General features: G+C 49.7%; 1 protein-coding gene across 2 annotated transcripts in view; it reads left to right on the top strand.

Moving 5' to 3' along the window:
* The first annotated feature begins 9,371 nt into the window (after positions 1-9,371).
* ITPKB (inositol-trisphosphate 3-kinase B) overlaps positions 9,372-15,794 on the top strand; it is a 98,488-nt gene continuing 92,065 nt past the window's right edge. Inside the window, exons 1-2 of one of the 2 annotated variants that reach the window (XM_070501706.1) lie at positions 9,372-9,639; positions 11,004-13,116. In XM_070501706.1, coding sequence (XP_070357807.1) covers positions 11,197-13,116 — 1,920 coding nt within the window. In that variant the 5' untranslated portion in view covers positions 9,372-9,639; positions 11,004-11,196. Of the gene's footprint in view, positions 9,640-10,282; positions 10,427-11,003; positions 13,117-15,794 lie in introns of those variants that run through there. The other variant, XM_014865113.3, reaches the window with a different exon arrangement.

Genomic DNA, 15,794 nt, shown 5'->3' with positions numbered 1-15,794 from the left:
TGCTTCTAAGCAATAGAATATACAAAGGTGACGGGTTATCACTGTTGTGATTGTTATATAAGGTTGCAGCTTCTGTCTGGCTAGCAGACTCTCTCTACCCTTCTTAGCTCACGTGTTTTAACGAAGCAAGTGGTCATGCCAAGGAGGTCCGCATGGCAAAGAACTGAGGGCAGCCTCTGGCCAATGCCAGCCAGGAGCTGAATCTTGCCAACAATGTGAGCTTTGAAGCAGGTCCTTCCCCAGTCGAGCCTCAGATGCAACCCTGGCTCTGACCGACACCTTGATGGTGGCCTGCAGCACAGGACCCAGCTAAGCCACACTGCATCCATATAAACTGTGAGGTCACAAATAAGGGTTGTTTTAAGCCACTAAGTTTTTGGTAATCTGTTACAGCAACAGGTAATTAACACACTCCCTTGGTTGTAAGCCCCTGAAAGGTGGAGATGGTGTTCTCGTCATCTTTAAAGTCCTAGTGCCCAGCACAGGAGCTCTAGGAATCCTTGTGCCCCACCGAGCTGTCTCTGTCTCTTTCTCCTCAACATATCCTCCCAACACCTCAGAGAGATTGTCCTGAAGTGCTAATTTAATTGTCACTCTCTGCTTCAAACTTCTCAGGGACTCCCTATCATTTTTAATAAAAATCCAAACCATCTAGGATTGGATTCAAGGACCTTTGCCACAGGTCCCCAAACTGCTACTGCAGGCTCTTCCTCCCCTTACTGACCCCTCCCACCCTGTGCTCCAGCCGCACCAAGTCGCCGCCCTTCCATCTGCTCCTCCATGGGTCAGAGCACTTGCACATGAGCCCCTGCCTAGAAGACTCTCTCTTCTTCCCTCTGTGAGTTCCCACTTACCCTTTACGGCCCAGCTCGAACACTGCCCTCTCTGGAAGCCTTCTACCTCCTCTCCAGCCCAAGGGCAGCTGCCACTGTGCTCTCCTGGTACTTTGGATGCTGTTGTACCATGTATCACACTGAACTATCATTATTTTCAAGCTCGGCTCCCCTTCCTCTCTGAGTTCTCCGAGGAACTTCATCTACTTCTGTCCTTCTTATCCCCTTCACGTCCTTCTCTTCCCCCTCTCCCTGCCTGGAAAACTCGGGAATGGTTTGATGAATAGAGGAACGACGTTAATAATAATAATATGAGAGGCTGAAACGAGGCGCTCATGGGTCAAAAGAGCGCTCTACAGGCTGCAGCAGCGGGTAGACAGGAGAAGTTCTGTAGCCACCTGGAGTGTTGCTGGAGGGCGGTTTGCAAGCACTAGAGATATAATCTCATGTTGCTAATACTGTTTCTTTACTGTGAGGGACAGGAGAAATGGGAGGCCCAAGAGACTTCCTCTTTCTGCTGGAGATAGCTGTCTATTGTGTATTCAAACATTACGTAGTGACCTTTTCTAAGACTTGTCTTTAAAGACCCAGTATGTAAACTTTACATTTCCTTCCTGTTCCTAAAATATTAAATGCCAGGACAAGTTTGACTCAAAGGCTCTTTGTGGCTCTCCCAGACTTGCTGATTAAGACCACTCAAACCCAAGGCCAACTATGTCAAAACCTCAAAGAAAACGTCTTGCATAGTTCATGTAAATTACATGTCCTTGATGCTCTTTCTTACCACTTAATTTTTTCCCTGGGGGGGGGGTCCATAGATGTCACACAAATCCAGTTATCCAGAGAAGGGGGCATGGAAGGGGTCTAGATGCTGGGGCTGCTCCCCACCCTTTCACTGTTTAAGCTTTACAACAGGAGCCCCCTTTTCAATCACAAAGAGGCCCAGCGTGTGGGAGGGGATCCCTGGAGAAGGGCTGCATATGGTGCAAAACCGTAGAGCTAATACCTTAAACTGACAGCAAATGACTCGGTTTGAATTTAAAGTCTTGACACCACGTTTCCACATGCATGTTTAAGTTGGCTAAGGTCAGATTTTGACATCAAAAGCAGGAGCACATCTTTCAATCCATGTCTTATCAGTTCATGCTTGATCCCAGACAATGAAAAAAAAAAATATAAAAACCACTGGCTCAGATAATGGCCCATCCACAGCTTTTGGGTCTCGGGACTTGAGTCAGATTTGCAAGAGGGCCAATCAAACTGTGCAAAAGTCTGTTATTCAAGTGGCTGAAAAGTCAATTTGAAACTGGATGATCGTTTCGGTGTCCACATGTAAATGAGGGATACCTGTAAATGTCTTATGTTTTCCTGCCTGAATATTTCCAATCAGCTTGGTGTTGCCTTTCCAATACCACCTCAAAACACTCTCTGGAGTTAGGAGAGGTAGACGGTCCTTCTGCCTGAGTTGGAGACATTGACCTTCAACACGTTTATCAAGTGCCTTCTCGACATCAGGACTGCAGATGCAGATGCGAGTAAGGCATCATTATTCCCTACCTCAAAGAGAAGGAGGCAAAAGGTGCCAATGGAATGTGTAGTAGGGGGTGTTTAGTAAACGTTTGATGGGTGAATGGATAAATGAAGAATGAGCTATTATAATACAGCGAAGCCCCAGGACTATGGGATGTGCCCAGGAGGACATCTAACCAGGATGGGGGCCGGAGGAGGTGTATATTGGGATGAACTTCTTCTTCATATTAACCTAAAATCATAACATTTGCTATTTGCATTTTGCTCTGCCAGATTCTGTCACCCATTAGCAGTGGCAGAGGACAGCAAGACTGTGTATGTGTGTTTAAAACAAATAAGGCTGTCTTTTTAAAAATAGTTTTTTTAAAAGATTAAGGAATTAATTGTGAGTAAATATTTCTGTGTAAGACAAGGTATTAGGTGGCTGGGAGAGGGTGGGGTTGTTCATAGAAACGCCATGGCTGCTCACATAATCTAAGAGCAGACAGAGAAGCTGCCAGCCTCACGGGAAGGGGATCTGGGAAGCCACCAGCAAGCGAGGCGACTCCCTGCCTTTCTCCCTCCACGGCTTGCCTCAGGCGCTGTGGTTCCTCCTGTCTGGACACATCTGTTTTGCACTCCCCACTCTGCCTACCTAGAAATCCTTCGCCCCTCCCTGGATCCTCCTTTATAGCTCTCATACCTGCTTCATGAGTCCAAGTCTATCACGTGATCATTAAGTTCCTGTAATGAGGATTCCAAAGCCCCATGAGGAGAATCCAATTGACTGCCTCATGTTTTCATGCTGAGTCTTTCGCCAGCCTGTGGATTAGCTGTCCATGTTGGTCTCATTAGCAATGGGCCCAGAGAGGTCCTTTGACATCCAGCGTTTCCAGTCAGGGAACAGGGCAGGCAGATTCACTTGGAAGGGCCCGTGGGCTGCGAACAGGCATCTCTCCTGTGGTTTTATGGGCCTGAATGTGAGCACAGGCATCTAGGTGTCATTAGACTTCAGAGTTTCCGAAGATGGAGCAAAGAGGAACTGCCCTGCAGAACCACAGACCCCTCCACCATTGTTGGTGCCACACCAGGAGACCAGAGCGGCACAGGAAGGAAGGGTCTCCGGGTGCTGAAGCTCATTCTGGAAGCAACTATTCATTGAGTACCTGCAGAGTCTTAGACCCACTAAGTCTTGGATCTTTTTGGTATGAGATGCTAGGGGGTTGAGAGCTCCTTTTTAAGAAAGCATATCCTTTGGAGTGCTTAACCGTGCGTTGTCTAACAGGCCTTCACAAGAACGCTGTGGAGGACGGTATTGTAATGCTTGCCGTTTTACAGAGCTCAAAACCAAGGCTCAGGGAGTTTCAGTACTTGCCCAAGGACACACGGCTATGGTAAATGGAAGGGTCTGTAGGAAACTCACATCTAACTACGCGGTGTCTCCCTCTCGCCCTCCTCCTCGGCAGCACTCAAAGGAGGGCTCAGCCTGCTCTTGATGCCCTCATTGGTCCCCCTCCAGCCTGGGGGGCAGGGATTTCTTCACCGCCCTGTCCCCAGCAGCTGCCACAGGCCTGACACACGGTACTTGAAGGAAGGAGTGAATAATCTACTGCTTTACCCAGATCAAGGGGAAGGTGAGAGAGACAAGTGAAGGGGGGTCCAGGGGGGCCAAAGGTAGTCCAAAGCCACTTCCTTGCTGGGGACCTTCATCTGTGCTAGATAGGAGAGAGTGTGGTAACCTCCCTTAGGGAGATGTTTTGGCTTGGGCTCATGGTGTCCAGGGAGCTTCAGAACTAAGATTTCAAGCTAGGAGTGAGGACAAAGGAAAGAAAGATGGAGACCTCCATCATTGGCTCCCTCCATGCCCTGCTCATAGCAGCCAAGCATGGTGGGAGGTACTTCCTACTGTCTGGGAAATAGGAAAGGCGGCTTTCCTGATGGTGCTGATTGCTTGGTTCTTTTCCGTAGTGATTTGGTTGATGGCTTGATTCATCTGTCTATTTTTTCGATTTAATAGACACATATAGATCTGTTTTGTGTGGGGCTAAAATCTAAGGCTAGAAAGATAAATCAGGGTCCTCTCCTCAAAGAGCTCACTACCTAGGAGGGAACAAAGACAGGAAGATTGAGGATTATTATAGAGTGCGGCAAATAAGTTAACTGTTATATATGATGGGGAAAGGGGCACAGAGCTAGTCCATGAAACTCATAAGGAGTCACTGAATGAACGATGTCATATTTTACCCAGAAGTGATATTATATGTCAGGCACTGTGCTTGGCACTAGGACGGGCGCCCATAACATCCTCATCAAAGGCTGTATCTGTCCATAGCTATTTTTTTTAAAACATATTTAAGTTGTAATTGATATACAATAAAGTGTACATATTTAACATTTTATAATTTGATAAGTTTTCGCCTATGTATACACATGTGAAATCATCGCTACAATCAAGATAGTGAACATATCCATCATCACCAGAAGTTTCCTCACGCCTCTTTGTCTTCCCTATCTCCCACCCCTCCCCACAGCTCTCTATTTTCAGTCACCAATCTGCTTTCTGTTATTATGGATGAGTTTGTGTTTTCTAGAATATTCTATCAATGGAATTATACAGTCGATACTCTTTTGTGTCTAGCTTCCTTCACTCAGCATAATTCTGTTGAGCTTCATCCTTGCTGTGTGTATATCAATAGTTCATTTCCTTTTGTTGATGAGTAGTAACCCATTGTGTAGATATACCACAATTTGTTTATCCATTCACATGTTGACGGACCTTTGGGCTGTTTCCTGTTTTTGACTAACTCGAATAAAGCTGTTATGAACATTTGTGTACACATCTTTGTTTGAACATATGCTGTCACTTCTCCAGAGTTGATACCTAGGAATGGGAGCATTGGGTCACATGGTAGGTACATGTTTAACTTTTTAAGAAACTGTCCAACTGTTTTCCAAAGTGGTTATATTATTTTACGTTCCTCCTAGCTGTGTATGAGAGCTTAGTTCCCCACATCCTTGCCAAGTAAGTTTTTAAAATTTTAACCATTCTAATAGGTGTGTAATGGCGTTTAATTGTGGTTTAATTTGCATTTTCCTACTGACTGATGATGTTGAGCATCTTTTCAAATGCCTCTTTGCCACTTCCATACCTCTTTGGTGAAGCATCTGCTCAAATCTTCTGCCCATTTTTTTACTGAGTTGTTCTCTTATTATTGAATTTTACGAGTTCCTCATGCATTCTAGACACAAGTCCTTATACAAATACACATTTTGCATATATTTTCTCCCTGTCTGTAGCTTGGCTTTTCATTCTCTTCAGAAGAGCAGAGGTTTTAAGTTTTAGTGTGGTCCAATTTGTCAAAATTTTCCTTTTGTGGATTATGCTTTCAGTGTCATATCTAAGAAATATTTGCTTAACCGAAAGTCCCAAAGATTTTCTCTTATGTTTTCTTATAATAGCTTTAGTTTTAGATTTTGTGCTTAGATCTATGAGCCATTGGGCTCATTAATTTTTGTATAAGGTGCAAGATATGGATTGAAGTTTTTTTTCTCTTTTCATATGAATATCCAATTGTTAAAGCACCATTTGTCAAAAGATTCCTTTCTCCACTTTTCTGCACCTGTGTGAAAAATCAATTGTCCAAATATATATATATTAGTCTATTTCTGGACTCTATATTCTGTCACACTGGTCTATTTGTCTAATTTTATGCCGGTACCACATTGTCTTCATTAGTCTAGCTTTATAATAAGTCTTGAAATCAGATACTGTTAATCTTTCCACTTTGTTCTTTTCAAAGCTGTTTTGGTTATTCTAGATCCTTTGTATTTTCCTATGAAGTTTAGAATCAGCTTGTCAATTTCTACAAAAATAAAAATGTGCTACGATATTGATTGTGATTGTATTGAATCTATAGATCAATTTGGGGAGAATTGACATCTCAACAATATTGAGTCTTCCAATTCATGAACTTGGTATATCGCTCCATTTATTTAGGACTTCTTTTTCTTACTAATGTTTTGTAGTTTTCACTCTACGGTCTTACACATCTTTTGTCCTGTTTACCTCTAAGTATTTCATAGTTTTTGATGCTATTATAAATATTATTTTTAAAATTTTGATTTCTGATTGTTCATTGCTAATATATAGAAACACAATTGATTTTGGTATATTGATCTCGTATCCTGCAACCTTGCTGTTACAGGCTAAATTGTGTACCCTCAAAATTTATGTGTTGAAGTCCTAATTCCCAGTACCTTAGAATGTGACTGTATCTGCAGATAGGGTCATTAAAGAGGTAATTAGGTTAAAATTAGGTGGGTTCTAATCTAATATGATTGATGTCCTTATAAGAGGAGGAGATTAGTACACAGACACACACATAGAGAAGACCATGTGAAGACACGGGGAGAAGATGGGCATCCGCAAGACAAGGAGAGAGGCCTCAGAAGAAACTAAACCTGCCGACACCTTCATCTCAGACTTCTTGCCTCCAGAATTGAGAGAAAATAAATCTCTCTTGTTTAAGCCACCCAGTCTGGGGTACTTCGTTACAGCAGCCCTAGCAAACTAATACACTTGCTAAGCTCACTTATTAGTTTTAGTAGCTTTTTTGTAGACTCCTTAGGTTTTCCACAAAACAATCATATCATCTGTAAATATGGTTTTACTTCTTCCTTTCCCATCTGGAGGCCTTTTATTTCTTTTTCTCGTCTAATTGCTCTGACTAGGACTTCCAGTACAATATTGAATAGAAGCGGCAAGAGCAGACATCCTTACTTTGTTCTTGATCTTAGGGGGCCAGTCGTCAGTCCTTCACCATTAAGTATGACGTTAGCTGTAGGTTTTTTCATAGATGCCCTTTATCAAGGTGAGGAAGTTCCCTTCTATTCTTAGTTTCATAGCGATGATTTTTAAAATTCCATTTCAAAGTGGAAAAATGGGAAAGCTGAAAAGTTAGGAAAACTTTCCCTACAGTTATGGAGAACTAGTATAGAGTATGGAGAAATAGTGATAAGCGTGGCTTCTGGACGCAGACTGCACGAGTTCAAATCCTAGCCTTACCATTTACTGGCTGTGGGATTTGGGGAAAATTACTCACTGCTTTGTGATTTAACTTCTTCATCTGTAAAATGGGGGTAATAATAGTATCTATCACATAGGGTTGTTATGAGGATTAAGATGTATAAATATTGATAATGTGCTTAGAATAGTGCCTGGCTAATAAGTGCTATAGAATTTTTTTCTTATATCATTTAAAGTCATGGAAGGCAACTAGATTCTGCTTCAGGACGCGTTCCAACCAGGCTGGCTTCCAGATACAGGTTTTGCTCCATCTTTTCCCCAATCCCTGTGGCTCTTGGTGGAATTTGAGACTGGTAGAATTATCGTCTAGTGCTACCTTCGGCCCAAGGCAGGAATCTCTTCTGCAAGCCATACCTGCCCAGCTGCTGGCTGCCTTCTGAGCAAGAATTCTTCAGGCTGACTGTACATTCAGGAAGCCCGAATTTCTTAATTTTGGGGAAGGGAAGGCTGATGATGTCTGGCCATGAGGTGACAGCGAGATTTCCCAGGGGCTGGGCAGCTACGTTTCTGTGTTCACTGTAAGCATTGCTAGGTCCTCCAGTTGCTTCCACCATGACACATGACATGAGCGTTTACATCTTCTAGAATAGTCAGAAATAAACTCCTGGGAAATGGCAGCTCCTCTTTCTTGCCACTAGGGAAGCGAATTAGGGGCAAAGAGAGAGCCGGCTTCTCTGCCTTAGCAACCGCCCAGATCCTGAGTCAACACCTGAATAAACTCTGGGCTCTTCTTTTTAGCCCCATTGGGGGTGGGAGAGGAATTAGGCTCAATCTTTTCATGGCATGTTTAAAAAAAATTAGAAAGAACTCAACAGGGTCTGATTCCTAGGAGTTCTTAGCTGGAAGGTCTTTTCCTGATTGAGCAGCACATTGCTTTGCTCACTGAAACAGTAAAGTTACATAAACAAGCAAGAAACGGGTTTGCTCCAAGCAAAGCGAAAATTTCCATCTAAATTTTAGCTAATGGAAATATAAGGACTAATTCGGGCTTTAGATTTTTAAATCACCTGAGCCTGGCAGTTGCATTTTCCCTCTTTCCACCAAATGCTGCAGTTTAGGATTTAGGGAATTATGCAAAACACACTTGCAGCACCAGAATTTAAAAGGGGGCAGGGTTCCCCCACCCCCGCAGGAGTATTGGCCATGCACCCTCCCTATTTTTTGCAGATATGAGAGGAAAAAGCTCTTGAAAATGGTCCAGCTACAGGAGACTAAGCAAGGGGTCTCAGGCAATTCTTACTTCCAAGACTACTCTTTTTCTTAAAATAACTTTGAGAATAAAGTGCAAAAATATGCCAATGTCACATTTGCTGTGTGCATTTAGTAACAGATAAACGTGCAAGGTAAAGGCATGTTTATACAACCAGCAATTGCACTGCAAAACCGTCAACAGCTCTCAGCCCAACCAGTCTTCCAAAATACCACCGTGATGCATTTAAAATCTGCAACTTTGCAACGAGGTGCCCACAAAGCACCCTCTCTGAATTTGCATATTTGTGTACAAGAACACAAACCGTTTATGTAGAACTTTAGCCGGTTTTACATGCTAAAAAGGTCCCCATGATCTGCTTTGCTTAAAATGCACACTCAAAACTTTATTAAAAACATTTTTCAAAAAATAGTTTCATAAAGCTAGGCATCAGCAAGGCTTGATGGAGGGGTGGAAAATGGATCGTATATCTTTAACCCGCAGAAGTTAAAAGGCTTTTTTTTTTTGTTAGCTAACAATGGAAACTTTTTTTTTTAAGTGTTTCCCTCCCTCGGTCTTGCCAAGCAATAGAAAAAAAAAGAAGAAAAGAAAAACTTGTTCCGCTGAGTTCAACCCCAGACAGGCTCACAACTTCCTTCCTGCTTTCCTCCCCCGAGCCCCCGCCTCCTCCCTTCTCCCTCCTCCCTCCTCCACACCAACCTTCTCCCCCCCACCCCAACTTTTTTTTTTTTTAATCGCACATTGAACAAACACTGAAGTAGCCAGAGCAGACACTGACAGGGGCAGTATCTCCACCGCCTAGAAGGGCGTGCAGGGCCGGCTCGCCCGGCCCCTGCCGAGGAGCATTTTCCATTCTTTCGCGCTCCCCTTTTTTGTCTTCCATCGCTTGGAGAGGAAATAATTTCTGAACTTTTTTACTTTTAAAGCCATCTTGTTCCTACGAGGTCTGCGTCCCCGGGCCATGTAGTCTGCACAGGACCCGGGAATCTGAGAAATTGCAGGTAAGTTTGGTGGCTTTTTAATGGCTCTCGCCTCTGAACCCTTTCCCCTCGCTCTCCACTCTGGAGCGAATCTGAGCGTTCCGGGTTCTGAAAAAGCGCAGAGAGGTGGGCTGGGGAGACGGGGAAGGGGGTTTGATTTTGGGGGGGTGGCGTGGAGTCGAGGTGCAGGCGGAGGAGGGAGAGACGAGTTTTCGGCGTTTCTCCTGCTCGCCTTCCGGGCTGCTGGCTCCGCGCCGCCTCCCCCGGCGCGCTCCGGTCGTCCCCCGGCTCGGGGCGCCGGGCGGCTCCGGTGGCGCCGGGCGAGGCTGCTCAGGATGCAGAGAAGCCGTGCACTCGGCCGCTCCTCCCCGGGGTTTCGAGCGCGGGCCCCAGGGAGGTTTGCAGAGCCGGGGCTCCTGCCGGGCTGCAGCCTCGCACGCCCTGGAGTTCCTCCGAGTGGGCGCGGGTCCCGGACCCGCAGGGGCAGCCGCGCGTCCCGGGGCACCCGGCGTGCGGAGGGCTGAGTCGCTGTGCGCGCGCGCGCGAACACACACACACACACACACAAACACACAAACACACACCCCTCCGCAGGGGGCGACCGCAGGGGGCGGCGAGTATTGGTTCCGGTACAGGGGACGTGCAGCGTCTCGGTCCCCAGCGCGCGCAGGCGCGCCCACACTCACAAAACACACTTGTTTAGGGACTGGCGACAAGGCCAACGCTGAAAAATGCCCCGGCTCTGGCCCCGCAGCGTTCCCAGGCCTTCCTAGGCGGAGGGACACGGCCCCAAGGCCAGGGTCAGAAGGTAAAAGGCAGGCTCGCAGGCGCCCTCCCGGCCCCGGGTGCAGGCAGCGGCTGGGGGAAGGCAGGTCCTGCACAGGTTCCCTCCAAGTCGGTGCCTGATGGCCAGAGAGGGTGGAGCGGGGAGATCCTGAAGTCCAAGGGCGGGGGCTGCCCCGTTATACCCGCTATAACCAATGTTTGCTTGGGCCGAGGAGACGGTGGATGGGGTGTCCTCACCCTTGCGGGGAGCGGAGTCAGCCGCGCCCCGCACACTGCACACTTAGAAAGCAAGTAGTCGTCCCCGTCCCCTGCCCGTCCGCGTGGCTCTGGAGACGAATCTTTAGAGTTTGGAATTGGAAGGGACCTCCAAGCGCATCACAGCCTGGAGTGAGGGGTGGGAGCGCACTCGGGAAACGCGCCCCCACAACCGCGCTGGCGACTGAGGCCCCTGGGGCTTGTGTCGAGCCGCACCATCCCTGTCGGTGAGACGTCCAACGGCACCCCGTCCCCGGCAGATTGGGGTTTCGCGGGCCAGGGCAGTCCTGGTCCCCGACTCTCCCTCTCCCGGGGTCCTGACTTTTCTCCTTGTGTCTCCACAGCGGCGCTGTTGTTTATGGCGCTTTGGGCGGGGGCTGAGCCCGGTCTTGCCCCCCGCCCGCCGCCCGGGCCATGCCACTCCATCCGCGCGCGGAGCCGCGGCCGCCGGGCCTCCGAGGCTGAGCCGGGAGCGGCGGGAGGCGGCGGCGGCGCCGGCGGCGCCGGAACGGGAGCCGCGGCGGCGGACCCAATACTATGGCTATGTACTGCTATGCACTCAACAGCCTGGTGATCATGAATAGCGCCAACCAGGGGAAGAGCGGCGGCGGCCCCCGGCCCAACAGCACCGAGACGCCCCCGCCGCCGGGGAGGGCCGTGTTGAGCCCCGGCAGCGTTTTCAGCCCCGGGAGAGGCGCCTCTTTCCTCTTCCCCCCACCCGAGTCGTTGTCGCCCGAGGAGCCCGGGAGCCCCGGGGGCTGGCGGAGTGGCCGGCGCAGGCTGAATAGTAGCAGCGGCAGCGGCAGCGGCAGCAGCGTGGGCAGCCCCAGTTGGGCGGGTCGCCTGAGAGGGGACGGGCAGCAGGTGGTGACCGCCGGTACCCTCTCCCCTCCCGGGCCAGAAGAGGCCAAGAGGAAGCTGCGAATCCTGCAGCGCGAGCTGCAGAACGTGCAGGTGAACCAGAAGGTGGGCATGTTTGAGGCGCACATCCAGGCGCAGAGCTCTGCCATCCAAGCGCCCCGCAGCCCGCGTTTGGGCAGGGCTCGTTCGCCCTCCCCGAGCCCCTTCCGCAGCAGCAGTCAGCCCCCAGGAAGGGTCCTGGCTCAGAGCGACGAACGAAGGACAAAGTCCTGGGGGGAGCAATGTCCAGAGACTTCGGAGGCCGACTCCAGGAGGAGAGGAGGGGTCCCCAGCCCACGCCTCTCGAAGGACAAGGAGGGAGTGGCACCTTTTCCTGGCCTGGCCACCCAGTCAGGATCAGGGGCTCAGGACCCAGCCTCTCGGGTGAGAATGGAGAAGGGGGGTCCTGCCAGACCCCACTGTGGCTCACCCATAGCTATGGAAATCGACAAGAGGGTCTCTCCTCCTTTGGGAACTCCGAGCTGCCAAGCTCCCGCCTTGGAGCTGGTGGGAATGGACTTAGTGATGACCACAGAAGTGGCAGTGAGAGCCACATCCACTGAACCACACTGTCCACACGACCCTGCCCTCATGGAGCGGTCTGAGAGGGCCGGCGAGCTTGGGGGTGTGCACCCCCGGGAGGCCCTGGTCGAGACTCAGGGGCAGTCTCTGGGCAGTGAGACAAAACCAGCCTCAGAGAGGGGCGGTCCCCGCGGTGGAGAGCCCCTTGGAAAGGTGGAGAAAGGAAATCTGCCCTGTGGCGTGCCAGGCTCCGGGGCGCCTGAAGCAGGCGAGAAGCCAGAGGGGAGGACTGTGAATGAGCAAAGTTTGGAGCCCTCTAAGGCCCCCAGCTGGTTCAGGCCACCGGGAGACCCGGGCGTGGTAGGCCCTGACGTGGTGCAGAGTGGGGCCCTGGTGGTCGGGGAGCCTCAGCAGTGCTCCAACAGAGTGGATGAAGGGTCTCTGACGCTGGGTCTGCTTGGGGGCAGCAGCTCCTCGCAGCCGGGGACCAGGGAGGTGGAGGCCGCAATACCCTCTGGTGGGATGCTGGAGCCTTTGCCCTGTTGGGTATCGGCAAAGGACCTGAAGGAACCTGCTTGCCTTCCTGGGGACAGGGTCGGGGTGCAGCCTGGGAGCTCCAGGGCTTGGCTCGGCCCCATGGAGGGAGCCAGTCTGGCCTGGACGTGTGGCACAGGGGTACAATCCCAGGAGACTTGGGGAAGCCAGCCGCAGGACAGAGACGCCCACCCCAGCCCAGAGCTGCTCTCCCCAGATCAGAAGGACAAGCCTTCCCTGAGAGAGGCCTGCAGCCCGGGCAGTATACCTGCCGTCATCATTACAGACATGGGTGCCCAGGAGGATGGGACCTTGGAGGAGGCGCAAGGAAGCCCTCGGGGCAGCCTGCCCCTGAGGAAACTGTCATCTTCCTCTGCCTCCTCCACCGGCTTCTCCTCCTCCTATGACGACTCGGAGGAGGACATCTCCAGTGACCCTGAGCGCTGCCTGGACCCCAACTCCGCCTTCCTGCATACCCTGGACCAGCAGAAGCCCAGAGTGGTAAGTCTTGCCCTGAGATTTTTCTAGAACTTGTACTGCTTTCATGCCCCATGTGGCCCCTGTTTTTCTTACTTTCCACTGAGTCCTTCTGAAGACTCTGCCCAGGGCCCTGGGGCAGTCACAATTTATGATTCTCTTCAGGGGTGTTTGCTGGGGAGGTGCCTAGGCCCTGACCGTGCCCTTTGCAACGTGGACGGAGAGTCCAAGTCGCTGCTATGGCTATTTCCATGCACACCTTCAAAAACAATTTTTAAAGGTACCTCCAGTGGGTCACCACTTGCTTCTTGGGAAGGTAGCATTCACGAGTATTTCGAACAGAGCTGCTGAGTGTAGTTTTTGTCTGATCATTTGAAACACTTAATTCTGTGATTCATTTTGGATGTCATCGAGTGAACTCAGTCTGTACTAACAGGCCAGGAAAATGAGTGATGTGATTCTGTGACAGGGCCCTGAAACCTGTAGATGTGGTTGTGGCGGCTCTGTTGGGTGAAGAACCACCTGGCCTCAGTAAGTTAAGTCGGGACATTGCACTATTTGTGGGGCCAGAGTGACTAAGATACAGTTTGATGTATGAATTCAAATGAAAACCGTGCTTTGAGCTAGGCCACTGGTTTCTTCAATAACAGAATGTTAGATTAGGTTGAATCGCCTGAGTAGGCGGTACCTCCTAATGGCTGTGCGTCTCGGCGGGTATAGGTACATTTAGGTACGTTTTGAAGTTCATCTGTTTGGATTCACCATACTGACGTTGTGCTCAGGCCGTGGCAGTAGACAGGAGTTTGTTTCTATGACATAGTTAATCTCAGCCCTAGACTGTTTTCACTTTTAGGAGGATCAGAGTATCTTACGGAAGATGTAAGAGTTGAAGCTAGCACGTCTGAAAAGGTCTGGACTTTCTCTTAGCTTTTCCAGAGCAAGGGGAATTTCCTAGTTCAGCGTGCAAGGGGTCCCCGTGCGGCCCCGTGGGAAAGTCTGCGTTTTGTTGTAGCAGGCAGCCTTCCGATGCCATCTTGAATTGCAGATGCTAGTCATTGTACCTCCGTGACTTAAACCACAGCAACTGAGAACTTTATATTTCTACTCGACGTCCTAAGGCATTTTGGACCTCAGAGCGTGTTTCTCTGTGACTCCCACTTCAGAAATCACAGTCGATTTTTGAAGACTAGGCATTTCTTTTCATGAAACACCGCTGATGATCAGGAGGCAAATGTGTATGCAAAATCTGGCCCCAACCAGCCAGGCATTTTGTGGCCGGGACGTGGGCCTCAGGCGTGGGTACAGCACCTCGGAGGAGGGATGGTCCACCTGGAAGGGGATGGCCGTAAAGGGCAGGTGGAGAGCCTCTCACTGAAGGCGTGGCCTGGATTTTTCTGCCTGCTTGCCTACAGTTGAAGGCCTGGGGAATGAGATAGTCCTCTGTTCCGTTCCTCCCATTTGCTTTTTAAACCCTGAAGCGTAGCCGGTACAGCCAAAGTTGCTGCAATTTTGTTCTCCAACTTTCCATTCGCCCTCTCTAGTGGTGGATTAGCAGCTCGTATTGGCTGCTGCTCAAAACAGTTTGTCTGTCCTGATGTTTGAAAAGGGCTCTTGTCTGGAAGGGAGTGAAAGGGGAGATAAATCATGACAGGTGATAATTTTTTCTCATTTTTGAGAGGGATGCCAACTGAGAAAGCAGCGGGATGAGCAGCATTCTCTAGTCAGCTAACAGGGCCCGAGGTAGATGTGAGGCCTGCCTGTTCTCCAGCCTACCTGCCGCCTCCGAACAGGCTTTCAGACACCCACACGGCAAAGCCAGGGAGAAATCCCCGCCAGCTTCGCTCTCTGAATCACGTGAGGCTGGTGGGGAGACTAGGGGGGGAAGGGTGGGTAACCAACTGGAAATTATGGGATCCTGGGGACTTTTGAGCTGTTGGTTGAGTGCTTGCATGGTAAGCCAAGTTTTCTTTCTCTTGTACAGATTATTATGGTGGAGCCTTGTCTGTGACACCAAAACTTCTGCTCACTGGGTCAAAAATCACTTGGTTACCTGATACTGATATTTTGTCTACAGAAGGCCAGACATCCTGATTGACTGGGCCTTTTGTCTGAGCTTTTCAGTATTTTACAGATAACCCCTGAGCCAGTGCTGTCTGAGGCCCCACAGTACCCACACTCTGCTCTCTTCTCTGGACTTTACTGCTTCTGTTCATACTGCTGCACTGACTCCAGGTGCGCACACACGCACGCATGCTCTCATGCTCACACTCATACATGCTCACCCTTACCTTCATACACGCTCACCCTTCACACATGCTCCTACACACCCTCAGCCATGCTCACACACTCACCCTCACACACACTCACACTCAAGGCTCACCCTTCACACATGCTCCTACACACCCTCAGCCATGCTCACACACTCACCCTCACACTCACACTCACACTCAAGGCTCACCCTTCACACATGCTCCTACACACCCTCAGCCATGCTCACACACTCACCCTCACACTCAAGGCTCACCCTTCACACATGCTCATACACACCCTCAGCCATGCTCACACACTCACCCTCACACACACTCACACTCAAGGCTCACCCTTCACACATGCTCCTACACACCCTCAGCCATGCTCACACACTCACCCTCACACTCACACTCAAGGCTCACCCTTCCCACATGCTCCTACACACCCTCAGC

The sequence above is a fragment of the Equus asinus genome, chromosome 30, assembly GCF_041296235.1.
Source record: "Equus asinus isolate D_3611 breed Donkey chromosome 30, EquAss-T2T_v2, whole genome shotgun sequence".
Classification (NCBI taxonomy): Eukaryota; Metazoa; Chordata; class Mammalia; order Perissodactyla; family Equidae; genus Equus; species Equus asinus.
The sequence above is the reverse complement of the archived record's forward strand: the minus strand, read 5'-3'. Positions and strand labels throughout refer to the sequence as shown.